General features: G+C 47.9%; 2 protein-coding genes across 7 annotated transcripts in view; one reads left to right on the top strand and one right to left on the bottom strand.

The window, feature by feature from the left end:
* Window positions 1-1181, top strand: part of LOC128471126 (microtubule-associated protein tau-like) — a 31762-nt gene extending 30581 nt beyond the window's left edge. For 5 of the 6 annotated variants that reach the window (XM_053452989.1, XM_053452993.1, XM_053452992.1 and 2 more), the window contains one exon: window positions 828-1181. In XM_053452989.1, the coding sequence (XP_053308964.1) occupies window positions 828-1043 (216 nt within the window). In that variant the 3' untranslated portion in view covers window positions 1044-1181. The remainder of the gene's footprint in view (window positions 1-827) is intronic. The other variant, XM_053452991.1, reaches the window with a different exon arrangement.
* Window positions 1182-5103: 3922 nt separating this feature from the next.
* On the bottom strand, window positions 5104-21762 carry KANSL1 (KAT8 regulatory NSL complex subunit 1). Its single transcript, XM_053453008.1, has 15 exons — window positions 21529-21762; window positions 18853-19849; window positions 10063-10204; window positions 9770-9910; window positions 9038-9078; window positions 8724-8898; window positions 8064-8223; window positions 7638-7799; window positions 7395-7556; window positions 7169-7305; window positions 6478-6596; window positions 6272-6329; window positions 6059-6168; window positions 5736-5964; window positions 5104-5615 (listed from the first exon to the last, which is right to left on the bottom strand). The coding sequence occupies exons 2-15, from the start codon at window positions 19746-19748 to the stop codon at window positions 5412-5414; spliced, it is 2736 nt and encodes a 911-aa protein (XP_053308983.1). The 5' UTR covers window positions 19749-19849; window positions 21529-21762; the 3' UTR covers window positions 5104-5411.
* Window positions 21763-22015: the final 253 nt, after the last annotated feature.

Genomic DNA, 22015 nt, shown 5'->3' with positions numbered 1-22015 from the left:
ACCCGGATCAACACACTCACACAAACATACCCTGACATACTAACACACACGAACAGAACCAGCCACACTAACACCCCCCCACCAACAGAACCACTCGGATCAACACGCAAATATACCCTGACATTCTTACACTGACACACCCACGCACTAACATCCAAAATTGCAACTCACCCATTGAAACAGCACAGGGCAATTTAAAACATGATGAGGCGCACGATGGCAGCTTCCACAAACAGGCCCTTTTTTTACATTAGGCAGGAAAAAAAAAAGATATTCCATCAGGTGTATCGGGGAAGATTTGAAATGCGATGGTTCCTCTTTAAGATTTGTTTCTTTCCTTACAGCCATACTGAGTAGGACTCGGAGTTATAGGGTAACATCATTTCAGAGTCACGGCGGGGGTTATGATGTTAAGCATTACAAGTAAAAGCCTGCTGCGGAACCTCAATTCTGCCAGCAGCGATAAACCAAGACTCGAAATGCGCCTGAATTATCCCGACATTGTTTAATCATAGTTGGGTTTCATAATTTATAGGACTTCAGTGACCCCACGCCGGTACATATGTGCTAATTTAATCTCAAGGTGATGGTCAGCTGCACGTTTCCTTTGTGTTTTGGCAACGCGTTTTGAAAACGTTTGATCATATATAGATATTCGCCAAGCATTCCGCCGTCTATGTACTTGTATACATGAATGTATGCTGTGCCTATAACTTAAGCATCATAGTCCAGCTGCTCTGTGTTAGGCAGGCGGCGGCCGTCAGGCAGCAGCTGAACCTTTTTGGATGTTTTTGAAATCCCTACAAATTTGTCCGTTCTATTCGCAGATTGAAAGTCACAAACTGACTTTCCGGGAGAATGCAAAAGCCAAGACGGATCACGGAGCGGAGATCGTTTACAAGTCTCCCAACCCGTCGGGAGATACGTCTCCCCGACGTCTCAGCAACGTCTCCTCTTCCGGCAGCATCAACATGAGCGACTCTCCGCAATTGTCCACGCTGGCCGACGAGGTCTCCGCTTCTCTCGCTAAACAAGGCTTGTGATGCGCTCCCCTCTAGCTGCAGGGCAAAAGGGGGCAGGAGGTGGGAGAAGAGGGGGCATGAGAGATGTGTTTTTAAAAGGGGGGGGGGCTTGAAAGCCTGTACGCTATTTAATAATTAAACCTGGTCTCTTATTTATTATCCAATTTTTTTTAAAAAAAAACAAAAATGGGTTTTCACACCCAAAACGAGGCTGGGGGAGAGGAGGTTGTATACCCCTCTTCCCAGGCTCTGTTTTGTATGTATGTATATTTTGTTTCTTAATGACCCAGAAGAGGGTTTGTGAGTCAAGAGCACCCTCTATGGGTCAGTTTGTAACCCCCCCCCCCCCCCCCGACACCAAAGGCATTGAGCAAGAACTCCAAGTAATCCACAAACAGAACGAATACGAGACGGGAACCTCTAATTTCTAATGCAGGAATAAAATACAAATACGTTTCTTGCCCCCGTAGGCCATAGGTTTACCCCTTGCAGCATTTACTTTACCCCATATATGGGTGCAGAACTTTGGGGGGGGGGACTCCATTATTAACATTTTAGCTGCCAGACAATAGCCAAGACCTGCCCGTCGGCCAAGAAACAGACTAGCTCGCCCTGTGTTTAACGCTTACGTTGTTACATGTAACTTGGCGCCGTTTCTCCGCACGACCCCCTTTCTCCCACCTTTGAACAAGACAAGAATTTACCCCCAACTTATTGCCGCCGCTCACTGAACCCGGTGCGTGAATTCCACGTTTTAAATGCAGAACCAGACATCTAACTTTTTTTTTAAATAAAGAAAATTTAGAAAAAAAACAAAACTGATTGCGTGTCCCCCCCCCCCCCACCGGTATCATTAATAATCAGCCCCAGGTATACACCCCCCACCCTCTGCATCGCGTCTGTGGCCGTCCATAGTCTGTGTCGTGTCTGACCAGCTGATTCACGCCGTCTGTTGCTGTGAAAGTGGATTTGGAAATAAAAGTTATTAATACAATCAGAGTTCTGTCGGGTTTTACTTGGGGGGTGGAGGAAGTTTTTTTTTTTTTTTTTTTTTTTTTACAATTAAGTCTGAATGACCTCATATGATGACACTTCCCTTTGCCTCACAGGCCCTTGTAGCATCAGTCAGGTGCTTATATGCCATGTGACTGGCTTATTAACACTACAGCAGAGGAAATGTACTTAAGTATGCTTCCTGTTTAAGCAGGAAGTAGGAGGGTGAAGATGAGAAACTGCTCCGGTAAACACCAAATAAAACAATGAAAGCCACGACGAGCCATCAATCAGTTCTCCCCGAAACATCATTTAACCAGAGAAAGAAGCACAGAACCTGCCGGCAGATCGACGCCATTCGGCCCCTGTCCAGTCGCCCGTTTCTCCTGCTGTAGCGACTCAAACCTTAATCAGTCGTTGGTCTCGTCTTAGATTCAGGAGCCATAAGTCTTATCCCATGCATTTTTAAATCCCCTCACTGTATTACCCGCTAACACTTCTGCTGGGAGGCTGTTCCACTTATCTACCACACATCGTTACACCAACTTATTACAGAACAAACGGCCCACTGTAAGACAGAACAACTCGCATATCCAGGAAATCCTGCCGCCTTAACCCCAGACTGACATTAAAAACCAGTTCATGCGGAACCAACCAAACACTACTGGAGGTTAAGAGTCTACAATCTCCAATAATTATGATCCATCAGAATAAAGAAAAATACACTTTAGGAGACGGATCACTGAAAGCGCTTAAACAAAAAAATAAAACAACCCAAAACAATTAAAACAATCACCATAGTATTTTTGTGAATTACACACACTGTACTCGGCTATTTTCTTTAGTCCCAAAACATCAGGCACGATGGGAATAAAAAACCCCGCACACGGATCAGGTTTAACTGTTTTATTTTGTTTTTAGATTTTTTTTTTTTAATTTTTTTTCCCCCTCAAGCACTATTTTCCCCGTGCTTTTTTTTTTTGTTTGTTTGTTTGTTTCTCCCCCCCCAAAAAAACAGGATAACGATGTTAAAGAAATTAAAAAGAAAAAAAACAATGCCCTAAAAAACAACAAAAGAAATAAAAAATAAACCCCCCCCAATAACTTTTTCTCTCTATACAACCCAGGAGATAGTTTTGTTTTTTTAATTATTTCCTGGGAATGAATATATATATATTTGAGAAAAAAAAAAAAGCCAAGTTATTTACAATATAATTTTTTTTTTTTTAATTTTACAATTGTAAAAGATCTCGTAGTCTCAGTAGTGGGGCAAAAAGGGAACGAAAAAAAACCAAAATGACCAATTCTTAATAAATTCTCCACATTGGCATTGAGTGTATAATATATATATATATATATATATATATATATATATATATATATATATATATATATATATATAAATATATAATATATATTTACTCAAACACCTAAAAGGCAGATGATTAACACAGAAAGCTAAAGAACCCTTTGCATGCCAGAGGAGATTGCCTGACCTTGTACTTTAAAGTGGAAAGAGGGAAAATAAAAAAAAAATATATATAAATTTTCGTTTTTTTACTAACATATACACACAAATATATATATAACTTTCAGTGAATATACAGATGCAGAGTGCAGGAATGAACATTAACAAGATTTACCCTCACTCCCCGAGGATAAGGCGAGGGTCAGAGTGCCTTCTCCTAAACCATCTAAACACTTAACAGCTGGTTAGTGAAGCCCTGGGGCGAGAGGGTGTTAAGCTGTGCACAATATATATATATTTTTTTTAATTTTATTCTTTTTTTAATTTAATGGAGAGTAGGGAGGGCTGGGGTTTATTTGGTCTAAGTATCGGGTGCTATGGAACTATGAACACGGTCACCGATAGCCAACACGTGCCACGGACAACTAAAGGTTAAAGGGGACATGTCTCCTAAATATACATTTATTGTGTGCAATAGAGAGCTAGCATAAGAAAAAATAATCTAAAGTTCTTCTAATTAGGAAATTGCCTTTGATTATTTGCTCGGCCCCAAGAATGTATTTTGGGTGGTCCGATGTTCTTTAGCGCAAGATGTAGGCCTTAAAGCCCCCTTTCTTGCCGCTAAGAACGCCGGCCCGCTGAAGGCATCACAAACCTTTCCAGAGCCAAATACGTCAACATCTATTTTTATAGCATTATTACCAAATTTGTTTTTTGTTTTTGGAACAGTATTTTAATTCATGATACGAGGAATTATTCTACGCTAGGGGAGCGATAACATTTCAGATCTCATCAACGCCTTGATTTTTTTGGGGGGTCCTGCCTCGGAGGGACTAAAGTCTAAGTGCAAAGCGCAGCAAGCCACGAGGCGTCCTTCCGGAGGCCGCTCCGAACGGTCAAAACATAGACAGGAACCAGAGTAACATGTAATACAGAAACCACGGAACGAGGTTTTCCCCAAAATCTAAATACCCAAAAAGTACTAGAAACAGGACAGATCTCTCTAAAAGAACAGGGGGGGGGAGGAGGGTGCTGCAGATCGGCGGCCAACATGCCGAGGTCTTGCTATACAAGTTATCGTCGTTATAAAAGATACTGAACTATGATGTCATTATAGCTCTGCTAGGGAAATATACCCCCTGAAGGGCATTAATCTCCAAATATATATATATATATATAATTAATTGCACTGTTCCTGCCACCAGCTTGAGGGTCTGCAGTTCCAACATAAAACCGCCGTAAGGGGTTCTAATCTTTTAAAAGCCCCCTCCTGTCCCACTTGCCAACAATCGCTGTTGGTTTCTTACTCCTAACCAAAACTACACGCCATACACTTTGTTCCGAAAGGGTACCCTCTAGGACATGTACGCAAGTTATACATCACGCATTTTATATAGATATATAATATGTATTTATACGGAGGTTTAGCACCCCCTTAAACACCATTTCTAAGTGCTTTTTTAAATAAAAGGGCTCTGGTGGGAAGGAGGCATGTGTTTGGGTCGGATGGGCACGAAGCACTTAATGGCGACACGAGGCTGGAGTCCGAGTCGCAGCAGCTCGCACCTCGCAGGGTTAAACCAGAAGTAACCGACACAAGTGAGAAAACGCGGCCGAGTCGCCATAATCGGATTTAATGACCACCAACGGCGCCCTCTTAATGAACACAGAATCCCCCCCAACACACTTTTTAACCACTTAGGGTCATCGCTGTGTACTAGCAACGCACTACTCACCCCTACATACACCCATCTGTTTAACAAAGAAAAGAAAAGAAAGGGAAAAATAGGATTCTAAGGTTATTAAATTCACTAAAAACTGTGAAACTGGTGCTTTTTTTTTTCCTGGGGATAAAGTTTGAATATCAAACAGAAGACTCTTCTGAAGCCGAATCGTCTTGGTTAAATTCCAACGGTCCTCACGCCATCTTATCTGTGATGGGGCCGAGGTCTGGAGGGAGGGCAAGGGGGCGAGGATGGAGGTCCCTCTAGTTCTTTGGCAGTTCTGGAGCCGCAAGATGTTCTGCGCGGATGCCTAGACCCCCCCCAGTCTACGGGCTCGCTGGGTCCTGAAGGGTCCAGTTTGGGGTGATGAGGAAGAGGGAAGTGCCTCCTCTCCCACGGCTGCACAGTCTGCAAAAAAGAAAAAAAAACAAAATTTTCATTACGATCGTCACGAAATCAGGTTTCGAAATCACTGGTATCGCCAGTCTATATACGACGGGGAGGAAAAAGTAAGAAGGTGCATCTTACGCTCTCCTCGTGTCCCGAGTCTGACACGGAGCTCTGCGTCTCCTCGGAAAGCAAGCGCGACGTGTCTCGAGACGTGGGGGTCGGCGGCGCGGAGAGGGTGTCGGGGCTGAGCGGCGAGAAGTCTTGGATGGCGTGCCAGCTGCCGGTGTCGGGGGACGGCGGCTGCAGCATCAGGGAATGGCTCATCGAAGGCTGAGGCGGGTTGGAGCTTTCAGACGACCGATGAGTTCTGAAAGAGAAGATTGCCGAACAAAAAAAAGTGTAAACACAGTGCGATACGTAATCAAGCAACGCAATATCGGCCATCTTTACGTCACCGGTACCTGCTGCCGCGTCGCTGTGGGGGAGCGCTGCTGGTGAGCCACCGCGCTCGCTCCGAGTCCTCGCACTTCGCATGCAACGCCGAGAAGGCTGCGTCCGAGAGATCTTCCAGCTGCAAAGGGCAGGGTGGGAAAGGGTTAAACAGTCATCAAATAAAATTAACTGGCGATAATAGAATAAAAAATCTATTTAAAAAAAGCCAGGGCGGCACTCACCTCCTCTACATCTTTGTCGGCGTTTGGAGTCAGGGGAGTGATATGAACCACACGCCAGCTGCAGCGACAGAGCGGAAGAGTTAATAAACGCCCAATGAGAAACGCGATGACAAAGAAGGTCGGAGAGCAAGAGGAACGAAGCCCCTGAAAACGGCCTTGGTGGGCACGCAAAGTATTTCTGATATTTTATGTAGAGCCGCACGTACCTGGGAGTGAGGATCTCTTTATACTGCAGCTTCTCCACCCGGGTAGTGGCCGCCACGGACATGGGGATCACGATATTGTTAATGTCATAGGAGCTTTCAGTCCGTCTTCTCCGGGCGGTCTGTGCGACGGCAAGCGACACGTTAGAGACAAGACAGAGGAGACACGAGATTCCCTCCCGCTAGGAGGCGTCTCACCGGCTCTAATTCCACCCCTCGGTCTGACTACAGGACTATTGCCCCCGGCCTGAAGACTTTGAGAGGCTACAACTACTAGCCGGTCCCTTCTACAATGCACGTATCGGGCAAGCTGCGTTAACCTATAAAACGCCATTTCTAGGAACGTTACCATCCAACACCACCATGTAGTCAATTAACAGACGCAGAACTTATATGTATTATATGTCATTAAATATCAAATTAAACAACCCATCCGGAAAAGATCAATTTGAACTGGAGCCACTAGGGGGAGCCACAAACCCCACTAGAAGTGTGGGAAAAAACTATTACAAATGTGTTGCATCAGAAGGCATCACGTCTGAGTCTTGGAAGAGTTTCAAGGATTGTGTGAAACGACTAAAGCAGGTCAATGCCATAAAAGGGAGGAGGGGAGGGAAAAAAACCCCAAAAATAATAATAAAAAAAACCCGGAATTGGTCTGTATGCACAGAACCGGAAGGGACTCCGCACTTACCGCAAGAGAGGCTTGCGAATGGAATCCCGCAGAACCATCAGAAGGCGTCGAGGGCTGGCGCATGAGCGGGGACTGCCGTCCGGACAGGCCGGGCTCCAAAGCGGGACTGTGCGCCAGGGAGTCCGTGTGCTGCTTCCCTGTAATTGGTATAGGAAGTGGTCAGGATCTCCTGTACAGAGGGAGGCAGCCGCCTTAGCTTATCAAGACATATTCTTTCCCAACTCACCATCTCTCTCGTGAAAGTGTCGCTTCTTGGTTTGGGGGGTGGTGAGAGACGTCGAGCGCTCCGGCCGAGGAATGGAGGACCTCTCGCACTTCAGCATGCGCACCGGGAAGTCCAAGTGCTGCTTGTGGGGAAGATCCGGCTGAGGCCGATGAAGAGAAAACCCTGGGGCAGAAGGAGAAATGTTACTACAGGGCAGCCATACTTCAAAATAAAAGTATACAAGGTGGTGGGAGAGACACGTACTGTGAGGGTGAAGACCACCAGGAACCCGATCCCCCCGCAGGATCTCCGGGGTGGCCGGCAGCTGGTTCGAAGGGCGCTGTTTCAGCTTTTTGTTGGATTTGGCCTTGTCCTGTTTGTTGTGGGAGCGGAGAAGCGACTGGAATCGCAGACTGGCCGGGATGTCTGCAGGGGAGGAAAAAAATCATGCAACATCGCTAGGGTCAAAGATCTACAGAAACTGTTACCGACGAAGCATAGAACACATAACCGAATTAGCAAATAACACACAAAAACCTGCCACTGGCCTTTAACATGGGGGGGTAAAATAGAAATGCTTGGTCACAGTGGCCGGAGGATGGGGGTCAGTTGTCTAACTTGAATGATGCTTTTAGAGGCAGCGACGACGGTCATCAGTTTCCGAATCAGAAAAGGTAAAGGTGAACTCACCGGCGGGGAAGGACAGTACAGGGTGGATGGCGGGGTCCAGCAGGGCCAGACGCTCGCACAAGGAGTCGCCGTACGGGAACTGCGGAGGGGGATTCGGGAAACTGGAACACATTACACATGATGGGGAGACGTCGCACAGCTTGGGGACGCTGCGTTGAGCCTGGGGACAAGAAAGAGTTCATTGGGTTACACGGACCTCCAGTCTCCTTGTTCACAACATTTAGCAGTTCTCCTTGGATAGGATGATGGGTCCAACCATCTCAGCCACACGCTGCCCTTCATTATAAACCACCCCGTCCCCCTGATTAATTGTGAAGATCGCCCAATCTGCTGCCCTGGTGCCAATTCCCATCCCAAGATGCTTTGAAAGACCTCAAATCATTTGGTTTGATGGAGTCTTCTGCAACCCGTGGACATCCCCAACCTTCTCAGGTTCTCCTGAGGTTCCCAGGACTTCTCTACTCCCTCTGCCCAAAACTATACTACTTGGTCTACAGCTTCCCATCGCCGGGGACTGCTGGCGTGCTAGAGACACGCTTGTTCCAAACGTTATCCGCATACCGCGTCGTAAGTAAAACCTTCAAGACGCTTCAACCAAGGCCGACTCTTAGATATCAAGTAGACCCGGGAGCTAAGATCCACTCACACCCCAAGCCTTACCTTTCTGTGAAGCGGCAGAAGTCTGTCTGGTCTCACAACCCTCCTCCTCTTACAGGCGAGAAGCGGCCTTGCCCTCGCGCACACGCAGCTTCCGTCCGGGGCAGACGCCGTCGACTTGTTGCCGGTGGAATCCTGACTTTGAGAGCTGCGTCGAGTTGAAGACTCAGAGGGGAGGCTGTAAGAATTAAGATCAATGAGCAGTGCTGGACCTAGAGCTACAACAGCCTCATTAACCCTTCAAATGCACGCAAGAACCACCAGATACAATAAATATATATATCCAGACGCTTTAACAGTCCCCTCTGCAAACTCACATATTTACGACTCCATTAAGAGGCCTCTGCAGCGATTTGGTCTCCCCAGGACTCGGGTCACCCTGCAAGAGATACAGAAAGGGTTAACACGTCACCCTATCACAACAGGCTGCACAATAAGAGCGTGACTTCTAAGATCAGAGCGCAGCCACGTGACTGCGCTTCCACTGTGCAGCCACCAGGGGGCGCTGCCGCCTCTGGACACGAGCCTCGAAAGGAACCCGCCAAACGTGCGAGAGATATCGGGCTGACTGAGGGAAGTGCGATGCGCTCATTTACACAACAGATGGGGTGGGTGAGGGTATGGAGAGAATATACCACAGGAGAAGACAGACGCCATTCCAGCTTCTAACGAGTTGAATTAACCCCTCTTCTCTGCCATTTTATTATAATTCCCTCCTCTCTGCAGGTTGTTCACTTTCGTTTAATTTGCTCTTAAAGCGGCCAAGTCACCCGCACAGCTTCAGCCGTCACACGATTTACTGAAAACCTTCGACAACCTGCCCTACCAGTTTAACGGTTTTGTAGACTTTTTTTCTTCATATAAAAGACCCCCAGACCACATTCCCTGCCCCGAAATGTTCTCATCTGAGCAGCCCCGCTTCCTAACCGTGATAAAACCAATCAGCAGTCTCCAAAGGGGAGGAGCATCTTAACAGGCGGGAAAAACCCTCATGGATATGTAGAGATGGCCAAGAGGACTGCTGAAGAGTAAAGTCTACTTTTAAAAACACGAGGCGTTTTTGCCCTCTCCGTTCTCACCGCGTCCTGAGAGGATGAGGCGGACGCCGCGGGTTTGGCGTCTGGAGGCTGGGAGCGCTGAGAGTTTTCTGAAGTTTCCAAGGAACATGAATCTCCAAGAACAACTTGGCCCTGTGAACAAAACCAGAGGGAAAGTAGACATTTGGCAGATATATAGAAACACTAATTATATATAGCAGGGGGCACAGCTCTTGTACCGGATATACAATCCGCATCACTATCGGGAAGGCAGATGTATCGTGGCCGGTCACCGCAGGACTCACCTTGCCCGCTCGTAGCTGCCGGTAGAAATCCGTGTGCTGCCTGATCCGGTACTCCAGATCCGATACGTGGGCCTGCAGCCAGTTCCACCGGCTCACCACATCGGCTCGCTCTTGGGCCCAGGTCCACGCGCAGCGCCGCTTCCTGCCGGGACACGGAACGGAGGGAAACCGGTAAACAAAACAGGATCCGATGTTAACATATTTCAGGCGGATTAGAACTGGAGACTGAGGGATAATTCCCGACACCCCACCTGCGCACGATGAGCGGCTTCGTGTATTTACCCGCAGCGCTTTCCACCAATTAAACATGTTGTGTCAATAGAAGACCAAACACAGCTGGGACAACGTGATCGGAAGACGCCGAAAAGCTCCATCAGGGCCCTGCCTTTAGCTCCCACATCACATATTGCTATAGAGCCCCCCTTTCCGGAAGTCTCTGGATCTTAGCCCCCCCAAGTACTAAAAGCATTGACCCTGAACCCAATTGCCTCTAGCGATCTCAAGGATTCTGGATCCGCATCGGGTTCCTTTATTGTGGAGATCTTTATCGCACGATGGACCTTTCTGCACGAACCAGACTCCAAAAATAGACCCAAGAAAATAAATTAAAAACACACAACCAGATATAAAATAGGAAAATCCGGATACAGCGCTTTTTGGCTCTTCTCACTCCACCGATTTCCTGCCCCCGATAAATAAAGGATGTTAGGGGAGTGAAGATCACAATCATCCTTGAAGCCTACAGAAACCCTCCAGAGATGACGCATGAGCTTATCAAAAACGAGCCACCAAGGTTATGTATATAAAATATATTTATAGAACTTCAATAATTTTACGGTCGAGATGTAAAAAAAAAAAAACAAAAAAAAACAAACAAACATTTGGGAACAGCAATGGTGAAGCTGAAGACCTCGAGGTCGTGGATGGGGAACGAGAGCCTTCAGGGTTGGTTTTCAAAATAAAGTTCTGACTTAGTGCTCGTTGGAGCTAAACTAGTCTGTCTGCTTACAGGAAGGTGGTAATAATTATTAAGGGAACATGTTCGGACCTCATTAGGTACTCGGCCGCCTGCCCGATGCAAGTTGAATTTTTTTTATTTACCTTTAAAAAAGGGTTTGAAACAAGAAGACCCAAGGGAAGGAAAAGATGGCTTATATAATATGACCGCGCCCCGGAGCACCAAGTAAGCTCCATATAGACATGGTTGGATGAGTTTGGAGTAGAAGAACTTGACCGGCCACACAGAGCCCCGACCTCAACCCCATCCAACATCTTTGGGATGAACTGGAATGGAGATGGAGAGCCGGGCGTCTCGTCCAACATCAGTGCCTGACCTCACAAACGCTCTACTAGATGAATGGGCTAAAATTACCACAAACTCCTCAAAATATTGTTGAAAGCCTTCCCGGAAGAGTGGAGGCTTCTATAGCCTTAGAAGAGGGCAACTCCGCTCCATACTAATGGCCATGGTATTGAAATGGGATTCCAACAAGCGCATATAGGTGTGATGGTCAGGTGACCAGATACCTTTGGGTTACATAGTGTACTTTTTCACGGCCTAAACTCCATCAATGTGGCTGCCTTTGTGTGTGTCGAGTGTCTTATAAATAAACCATGTGTCCGTCCATGCGCAGCACCAGGTCAGGTGAAAGGGAAGGGAACCAAAAAAACGGATATTAGAATAACTATTTATAAAAACACGGTCTATGCATTGTTCGTCCCATTAATACCCACATGGGGGTTAATCCCTAAACAGCGCCGTTTGGGGAAGGTTATAGATTTTCCTCCGCGTATTAACCAAGGGCCACGCTTGCACTGCATAGTCAACGAAGCGAGGGTAAGTATCCCATCTTCCTTACTCACCAGCAATCCGACAACGAGGGTGAGCTCGCTCAATGCTTGTGTATGAGTGTGGGGTACGGCACGCGCATACTCGGTTCGTCCCGGTGATGGAAGTCAAAGACTCCATGCTCCCTCTTACGCAACAGCGAAATAAGTGAAAAATATAACAAGGTCAATGAACTAAAGAGGAGAAAAATCACAGAAATAAAACATGACTTTGTTTTAACCCCCCCCAAGGGGTCTTCTAAACAATCTGTGCCAACCAGTATCTTCAAAAAGTGATCCATCCCAACTACCAAGGAGCGCAGACACCTTACACCGCGTGCGGTATAGCGATAGACGAAGAGCTGGGAAACCACACAAGCTGGCGGCTCTAGAAAGGGTCGGCCTTTGTAGGAGTCGCACCTAAGACGGCGGGCGATGAAGCTCCAAAGACTTCACGAAGGTCAACTAGAGGAACAGTCAACACGCTTACATATCCTTCAGACCCGGACGAGGCCGAGAAGAGCAGCTCGCTTTAAACGCTCATAACCTACACTTTGCCGACAGAGCGCGGCCAGCAGGCCAAGTACTCGAGAAATTAATAAAAAAATAAGTTAAACGATCCCTACTTGGGAAAAACCCAGAAATCCCAACAACCCTCCGGAGAAAGGAATTTCTTTCATGGCCGCCAAGAAAAAAAAAAAATAAAAAAAGGCTCGATCCATATTATGTGCGTTTTCCTCCTAGATTTAACTAAACCTACTGAAAACGGCCCAGAATAGGTTCCCGGGGTGTCTTGGCTCCACCACATTAGAGTTTCCACTGATTATGGCTTTTTGTTAGAATTAGCTCTTTATTATTAAAGACGCGAGTCGAACGACGCTGCTGGACGGCCAAGGTGACCATCATCAGAGGCGTCCATTTCCAAGATCTCCGGAGAATTCTTCTAATGATCGCGATAACTTTTAAAAAGACCAGAATGAATGTAAAAAATAAATAAATAAAAAACAAACAAACAAACAAACAAACAAAAATCCTTGGCTTTATTTGCACGCTCTTCGTATTGTGAGAAGCCGAGGTGCTTGACGGCCGCATTAGAAGCCGTGGCAACCAAGTCGGAATGGAAGCTTTTAGGAGAAGCGACAGAACGTTGACTTCTTCGGGATAAACAGAGCGCCTCGATGTTTCAGACGCACCCGACCTCGTCTGCCCAGCAGATAAACCGTCTTGTGTGCCGCCTTCTCTGGATTGTAGAGGTTTCCGGAGGAGATTTATTTGGACTCGCCGTGAAATTTTTTATTTTATTTATTTATTTTAATTTTTTTTTTTAGTTCTTTTGCCCAATACGAGCAAAACCTCCAGCACGGATATAACACAGGAAGGAGAGACACTTTAAGATTGTTTGTTTAAAGGGTTACTCCCATTTTTTTTATTTTTATTTTTTTATTACTAGCATCAAATTAGAAAAAAAAAAAAAATAAAAAGCACAATATTTTGGATTTTTTTTAACCAGTTATAGTTTTTGCCGCGTAATGTAATGTTTCCAGACAGCTGCCTATCAGCCATTTCTATGAGTTATCGCTCTGTTATCTGACCCCCTCCACCTACCGGTAAAACCCCATGCATACGGTGCAACTGCATACACGCCATGGTCCGAATACACACCCTGACACATGTTAAAATAAGCGAATCGAATTATCCGTGTGATTTTACGGTCTGTGTTGCGTTAGCCGCCCCAAAACGTCCAATAAAAGATCTCCAACGCATCGCGTCTTGTTTTCTTTAGCCCTATGTGGTCTGCTTTTCATGTTCGGAGTACCAAGAGTACAATGACCTCACTTTTTCCTATTTTGCCCCAACGCAAAAAAAACAAAAAAAAACTCCCACCCTTCTAATAATTTCATCCGGGAAACAGGATCCAGCCTTAAAAAAAAACTGAGGATTTTCCAATAAGAAAAGTCTGAAAGGGAGTCAGGTTTTGGGTGGTTTCCCCCGTTACAGAAGGATTAACGGAACGCGGTTTGTTTTATTGTCTTGGCATGTCTGCCGCGGTGTACCCGATGATCAATGGACCCCAAATCTGTAGATAACTGAAACCGACACATCAGTCTCCTCCTCGGCAAACACGATGCGTAACCGCAGCCAGCTGGGAACGGCCACCATTTAAACCGAGTTTTATCTCATTATCTGCGGACCTGGAGGCCGCCATTATTAGCAGTCATGTGATATCTTGGGTAACCTCCCTGCTCAAACACCACACATAGACTTTCATTACTCAGATAGTCCAGCTGAGTGATTAAGACCGAGCCATTCTACCGTTTCCCCCACAGGCCATATGATAAGGAGTCGGGAGTGTTTGTCAAGTAGATGGGGATCAGATAACAGAGCGAGATACAAATGGCTGATATGCAGCTGCCTGAAAACATATTATTGGGCAAAAACTACAACTGTATATATTTTATTTTTTATATACAAGAAGCCAGCAGAATGTTTTTTAGACTTTAGTTTTCATCGGATATATTATTATTATTATTTCTAAGGCAGGCACAGGCTGCAGAGGAAGAATCTCACCCAACATCTGCTAAAGGCCGACCACGGCAATTAACACTACGTTTGTTCTCATTTTTGCCATTTGTATCTTTTTTTTTGTTTTTGTTCACATTAGTACAATAAACTGGCTCAGTGTCGCAAAACGAGAAGCAGCATTTGACCTACACACAGCTTCCCATGCAGGGGGTACAAGGGAGACCTTACATAAAAAGTTCGGGGCAGCATATTTCCTGGTCCTTCAAGAGCCACAAAACAGCCAGTATAACGTGCAACAATTCCTTAAACTACCGTAGGTTTTAAGGGTCAGGGTGAGACATCCCAAGCCTGAGGTCTGTTTGTGTCCCTCGAGGACTGGAGTTTGTAAACCCCCTGTTATAGCAGCAATCAGAAACAGGCTGGGGAGGAATTAGTTTCCTACGTGCAGCGAGGAATCACTGCCGCTCTTCTGTGTGGTGGGGGATAAAAACGCACATTTATTGGCATGCAACGCACAGAAAGGCATCGGAGAGGCAACTAACGCCCGAGACACGCGTTTCAGAATAATCCTGATATTCACGCTGGGGGATTTTAGTCTGGCGAGTAAGGAATTCGGCGTCATGGGAGTTGCGGGCAGCTGGAGATTCTGCATATTGACTTCCAAGCTGGCGCACCCCCTACATGACCAATACTTCCCGACGTTACCATCAAAAATCAAGACGATCGTCCCCTAAATGGTTAAACTGACAGTTCCTTATACATGTTTCCACCTAAACTGGAAGCTCCCAGCCTATGATATCCTGATCATCATCATCATCATCATCATCATCAGAATACCTTCCCCCAGCCAGAGCCGTATCCTCGGGAGGTGGGGAACCTCATCTCTCTGCAACCGCAGACTCCATGTCGTCACTCACCGGCCTCCAGCAACAAAGCCATCGCCGGGGTAACAGCCTCCAGAATCCCCCCCCCACGGGCTCCTGTATCAGCTCAGCCTAAACGTCCCCACCCCGGCTTATGCCCACTGAGGACTTCCAGCGGACGCGCCCGTTACGGTTCTCTCGTAGTTTCCTTCTCACGCATTCTTTGTTTACGAGACATTTTTCGGTTCCCCGCCGAGTACGTAGAACATACACACACGTCATTCACGCACATTGAGGCACAGCCTGCCCTTGAGGGCCACTATTCACTAAATACACAGTCGTCCGCTCTGAATTCTCTTTCTTACAGCAGGTCGGACACCCAATCTCCACTCCGTGAAAGCGGGAGGCAGGGGTGAGACGCGGAATAAGCACTTTGTTACTCTAGGATGGCAGCGAAAGCGCAGATAAGTCAGAATCTCATCCCCTGGGATCTCTTTAAACAAAGAGGGCCGAGAAGCCACGGCATCGGAGAGCGGACCTCCACTGCCCGTGCACCCCTAAGCCGAGTGTCCGCTCGGATCTCACATGCCTGACCTGCACAGGATTTTTAATGTGTTTGTGTATCATGTACACACGTGTGCTTTGGTCACGGCCATGAATACACGCGTGCTTTAGAAGCTACCTGGAAGAAAACCCAACCTTTCTTTGGAATAATAAAATAACCCCCACGACAATCTCTGTGAGCTCCACCGCACCAAACGCCGCCGGGCAACGCGGTTTGTCTGAGGATTAAAGCGCGGCTCAGACGGGACAATGAGCTGGTTTAACCCTACGGGTGCCGCCAAGATAATCCTGCAGACAGCCGTCTGCATTCTCCATACGGCAAGGAGAGACAGACAACGACCAGAGGCCGCCCCCCCCACCACTGCAGAGAACCCGCGCAAGCACCAAATCCAGCCGGAAACAAGCAACTTGGCCAGTCCTCCCCAGCACCAGATCAAAGGGAGATAACGCCAGACAATCGCAGCAGGTTACAAAGAGTGGGGGTGGGGCGGTGTTTGTGTACCGCAGGGAAAAAAAAAAAAGTTTGGGGTCATGTAGAGATGTCCTTATTTTTGTAATGAAGCCAATTTGGAAATGGATCAGAAGTCCAGCACGGACAGGGTTAATGTTGTATATTACCACCGTAGCTGGAAACAGCTGATTTTTACAGAGGCCCTTTATCACTCCCATCACTCCTGTGATCCCAATGGCCCTCTCTCACTCCCATCACTCCTGTGTTCCAATGGCCCTCTCTCACTCCCATCACTCCTGTGTTCCAATGGCCCTCTCTCACTCCTGTGTTCCAATGGCCCTCTCTCACTCCCATCAATCCTGTGTTCCAATGGCCCTTTATCACTCCCATCACTCCTGTGTTCCAATGGCCCTTTATCACTCCCATCACTCCTGTGTTCCAATGGCCCTCTCTCACTCCCATCACTCCTGTGTCCCAGTGGCCCTCTCTCACTCCCATCACTCCTGTGTTCCAACGGCACGTTGTGTTCGCTGATCCAAGTTTAAAAGGATAATTGATGGTTAGAAAAACGTTTTGTAATTATTTTACAGGCAGGCATTTCCTTGTTTTCCATGAAAACAGCTCAGTGACCCCAAACCTTTGAACGGTACATAATCCTGCGCGCATGTGTTATATTTACATTATAAATTACCGGCTCCTGTCATATAATAATCCTTTGAATCTGTGACCTGCTTGTTATAGAGGATGAGCGCCGAATCCCCATGAGACGCGAGCGAGCAGCGACGGCGACAAACAGGAAGTGACCGTATCTGTATACGGGGAACGTAATCCGCTTCACATGTTTCTCTTTAGAAGTTTGCACAAGCCGAGTTCTTTGGCCTCGGGCAGCACCCGGCGTAAGGGAAGAAGAGTCACGTAATAAACATGCCCTTCCCTCCGACGCGCGGCTGCCAGGAGGGGCCGGGGTTCTTTCCCAACAACAAAAATTAAACGCACATATCCCATCCAGATTTAAATCCCCTCACTGCATCACCCTCTACCACTTCAGCTGGGAGGCTGTTCCCATTTATCTCAGCTTAGTGAATACACCCCAATAGGGGCAACTGAACCACTTTCAGAAGCTACTTAAAGGGTGAACCTGGTGTAAAGTTTTAAATATGAACCAGTCGCTATGGCAACCGAGTGACTGTCAAATTAACACTCAGAAATGTAGAGCAAAATATATATATATTCAAATCCTCACAATAAAAAAACAAAAAGTAGAATTTTTTCGATAAAACCTAGGAAGTTGCCGAGCGTTCTCCTTACACCATATTTGAAAATCTATAGGCTCCCCCAGTAAACATTCTCCATGGACAAGGAGAACTACGTGTTCTATAGGTAATATCATGCAGAACGCGCCTGATCGCTCCCATCCAGCAGTGAGTTAACACACACAAAGAATTCTTGGAATGTCAAGAAATCTAGGAATCCGATTGGTCTTCGGAGACAGAGGTTACCATGGCAGCTACTCCCGCCTCCCAAGGACCCTGGACATGTGTGGAGAGGCACTGGAGGAGGCTGGCACTGCATCAACACCGTGCCCACACTGCATAAAAAAATGCACACACTGCACATATCTCATCAGAACATGGAAAAGGGGGGGCTATCAGACACCCCCCCACCATCATATTAACCCCCCCCTGCGAATGTAACGAAAAATACCAACCGATAAAAATAGAACACCTTAAATCGCAGGTTTTTACAGGAGTTTAAGAGCGGATTCCATCACCAGCAACGGGAGACGCGGCAGAGACAGCGAAACCCACAACCCGCCTGCAGATCGGCCCCATTCGGCCCCTGTCCATTCTGCCCACTTCTCCTGCTGTAAAGACTCAAACCTTAAATCAGTCGTTGGTCTCGTCTTAGATTCAGGAGCCATATGCCTATCCCATGCGTGTTTAATACCCTCACTGTATTACCCTCTACCACTTCTGCCGGGAGGCTGTTACAATTATCTACCACCGTCTCAATAAAGTAAAACTTCTAGTGCTAGACTCTGGTCTCTTGTTCTAACATTTCTCCTCATTCACATAAAACTTCCCTCCTGTACTTTGTTAAAAATCTCTCCTCTCTCCCCCAAGCCAGACATATTGAGATCCCTTAACCCTTCCCCGATATTTCTCATTCTGGGGGTGTTATGTATTAAGAGAGAGAGCGAAGAGGAACCGCTTATTCATGCGCCTCGACAGAAATTGTTCAGTGTCAGAATTCTACTCAGACTGGCAGGCAACGTCTGGGTCATTTTAAAGTCATATTATCTGCAGAAACAAAAGAGGGAAGAGACATCCTCGCCATGCGAACGCATCGGCTGCCAACATTTTTTGACTCATGACAAGCATTCTTCGCATATTCCCATTCATTCGCCATGACTTCCGCCGGGACCACCTCAAACACGACCGATACATAAGGTCCACAGACACGTGCCACAAACAGCCCAAATCAGGGAACATGTCAATAGGACTTCCCACAATAGGACATAAAGAACATTAGACAGCTCGTATAGTAACGGAGAACACTTACAATGGTACGTGGCTCTGCCGGCTGTTCGCCCGTCCCAGCTCCTCGTCTTCAATATCAGAGTCCCCACCGGAGCTGCTCTCCGTGGCATCGGAATCAAAGCCCACCTCGCAAGCCCTCAGAGCCGCAGAGGCCGAAGTGCTCAACTTTTCTAGTTCAAAGGCTGCTCCTTTCAGGAAGGCATCGGTGCCGCTGCCCCCGGCCTCCCCCCTGCGCTGAGCCTCGGCCTTGCGGGTCATCACGGCGAGTCGATTCCGAGAGGTCTGAGGGCTTTGGCCAAGAGCAGCTCCAACCAAGTCTCCAAGCTGTTGATGGAGATGCCGTTCCACCTGCTTCGCCTGAACCAACCGAAGGCGCTTCTGAAGCCACCGAGCGCGCTCCTCCATTTCCCCATGGCACCGTAGGAGGCTCTCGAGGCGAGTATGGGAACAAATCTCCCCGGGAGCTCCCTTTTGCTCCTGCACGGCGGCAGGTAGGCTGGAAGGAACCGGTGCGGCTTTGACCATGGGTTCCAGGGTCGGCGAGACAAGACTGGGGGGCCTTTCCACTGCAGGCTTTGTAGGTTTCTTGGCCAACCCATTCAGTGGCTCCCCCTGGGTCCCTCTCCCAGAACTGGTAATGCCTCTGAACTCCTCCAGGTTGAGTTCCAAGATGGAAGGTCGTCCCCGGCAAAGCGACTGAGACAGGATGGAGCGCGGAGCGAACACCCCGGCCAGTTTCAGAGGCTCCTTCCTGGGGTTCGCGCTGTAGGTCGTCACCAAGTCCGGAGGGGCAGGCGGGGGCAAACAGCCGCCGTTCGTCTCGCCGAGCGGGAGAGAGGACGATGGTGGCGCCAGCTTGAAGTGTAAATTGCGGGCGTCAGGAGCAGGGTCAGTGAGAGCAGGAGCCATCGCAGCCATTCAGTACAGGGGAAAGGGTGGGGGAGGGGAGGGGGCTTCTTCCCCAACGGGAAGCCCCAATGAGGGCCACGATTTGCCCAAACTATTCCAAGGCGGGTCACCTAAAAGAATAGAGAGAAATAGGTAAAAATACAACCAATCACCATTTAACCGCCTAATTTTAACGTCAGAGTATAAGTTACCCCGGCTGATGACGGTTCTGGATAAACATCACTTTATTTGGATTTGTTGTTATGCGTTTTATTCCATCGCTAGAATTCCCATCTCTACGCCTCAGAGTTTGCTACAAATAACAAATTTGACTGATTTAACCAAAATTAACCCCAACTTTGCACCCGTTCTAAATGTGGCGCAATCGTCACGGAAACCAACGGAACGTCCCAAATGACAGCTCAACAAATAAATACTTTGCGATAGACTATGAGATGTTTGGGGGGGGGGCAGCGTCCGGACACTTCCAGGAAGGGGAAGATCTGGGAGCCGGGAGAAGGATGAGGGTTCAAATCACATCGAGTGGGAAGAGGCAAGAACCACAGGAGCGCGGGGCCAAAAACACAGGGAGAGGGGCCTGCGTAGTGAACACAAACATGCGGTTAGTTTAAGGGGGTGAAGGGTGGGCTATATCGGGGGTCTTGACAAATACAAGTGAAGATGATGGACCAAGGAGAGAGGAAAAGGAGGGTAGATGTGCAAAGCGGGAGAAACGGGGGGGGGGAAGGGTAAGAGAGGTGCAAAGAAAGGGACAGGACGGGGGAGAACGGAATGTTGCAGGGAAAAAGGGGAGAGAGGAAGGGGGGGGAGTCCAGGTGCAATGAAGAGAGGATCGAGGAAAGGGAGGGTACAGAGAGAAAGAAGGGACATGGAGAGAAAGGACAAGCAATAACAGAACAAACAGATGCGGGAGGCAAATAAAGATAAGGCGTCAGGGGGCACAAAACCGAACACAGCGGGGGGTCCCAGGGGGCAGGAGGGGTACATCCAGAAGATAGCATGCAGAGAGCGGGAATAGGTGCGATGGGACAGGGAAAGTGTGCGAGAACTGCCCAAACGGGGCAGAAAGGGGGATTACACCGAGGCGATCAGAGACGCAGAGGATTTGGGGTAAATGTGTAGAAGGATGTGGGTGAGAAAGAAAACAGATGGCAGTGTGGGGGGGCAACAAGATCAAAATATAAATACGGGGGGGGGCAAAACAAAGCAGAGGGGCAAAGAAAGGGGGTAACGGGATCCCCAACGGTGCAAGCAAAATGTGGAACGGCTGGGCTGCGTGGGGCATTGGGAAATCACTAACCGCCAGCGGTGCAGGTTATTGCCCCAGTCACATGACAGATCATACACATTATAAACACCCAGCACACACGGTCCCTACAGCACCCGGCGGGGGCAATAAACACACGCCAGATCCAATGCAGACAAGTGAGTGTTAAAGGGGCCACTACTAGCTACACTATTAACCCCACAGATGCCAGAAAGGGGATACCCACCCCATGGAGTCTGTAAATGAACAGACAACCCCCCCACCACCACAAGATTAAAAGAGGGAGTTAAAGGGCCACTGCCATCAACACATTTAACCCCCTAGGCGCCAGAGAGGATACCCACCCTGTGCAGGCACTAAATGCATATATTTAATACAAAAAAAGCCCTTTACCGGGTCACACATTTAACCCCTTAGATGTCAGAGAGAGAATACCCCTCCCCCCACACACTCTAAGCTCAGTCCCTGGAAGTCAAGGGGTTAAAAGGTGCAGGGAGAAAAGGGTAAAAAGACCACACTTACGGCCTCTGTTGTTGCCCCACCCCCCAAGGGGGGGAGGGTAAGTGTCCAGTTCAGGGCAGGTAATAAAAGCCACCTCTCCAAAGCAAGTCTGGTGTCTTCAGGATCCCCTCGTACCCCAGGGAGGGGTAACAATCCACAAAAAAACACCACCAGCCTCCTTCTCTGACAGGGGGTGCAATAATATGTGAGGAGGGAAATAGTGCAAGTGGAGAACAATTAATGGCCCCCCCACCCCTGAATGACGGGAAATCTACTACCCCTCCAGTGCTGTCCACGTGACCCGGGCAGATGGGTAATAAGAAAGAGAGGGGGGCTGCAGTGACCCCCCTCGGATCTCTCACAGGCTCCTGGGGAGGAGAGGGGCAAAATGGCGCCGCCAGAGAGACGGACGGAGAGGAAGACTGCGAGGGAGGGGGGGTGGAGACTGAGAGGAAGGGGGGAGGGGACGGGCTGAAGGCGGCTGCTCCCAGGCTCCATCTGGTGGCGA

The sequence above is a fragment of the Spea bombifrons genome, chromosome 13 (assembly GCF_027358695.1).
Source record: "Spea bombifrons isolate aSpeBom1 chromosome 13, aSpeBom1.2.pri, whole genome shotgun sequence".
Classification (NCBI taxonomy): Eukaryota; Metazoa; Chordata; class Amphibia; order Anura; family Pelobatidae; genus Spea; species Spea bombifrons.
This window is presented reverse-complemented; position numbering and strand designations above follow the sequence as displayed.

What these genes read in the sequence shown, in the direction of transcription:
- KANSL1 (XM_053453008.1), bottom strand. Translation starts at nt 19,748, where the DNA reads ATGGCTGCGATGGCTCCTGCTCTCACTGACCCTGCTCCTGACGCCCGC. An exon ending in TGGTGGTCTTCACCCTCACA is followed by an intron (nt 7,557 to 7,637) that starts GTACGTGTCTCT and finishes CTTCTGCCCCAG; the next exon opens with GGTTTTCTCTTCATCGGCCT. An exon ending in ATTCGCAAGCCTCTCTTGCG is followed by an intron (nt 6,597 to 7,168) that starts GTAAGTGCGGAG and finishes GCCGTCGCACAG; the next exon opens with ACCGCCCGGAGAAGACGGAC.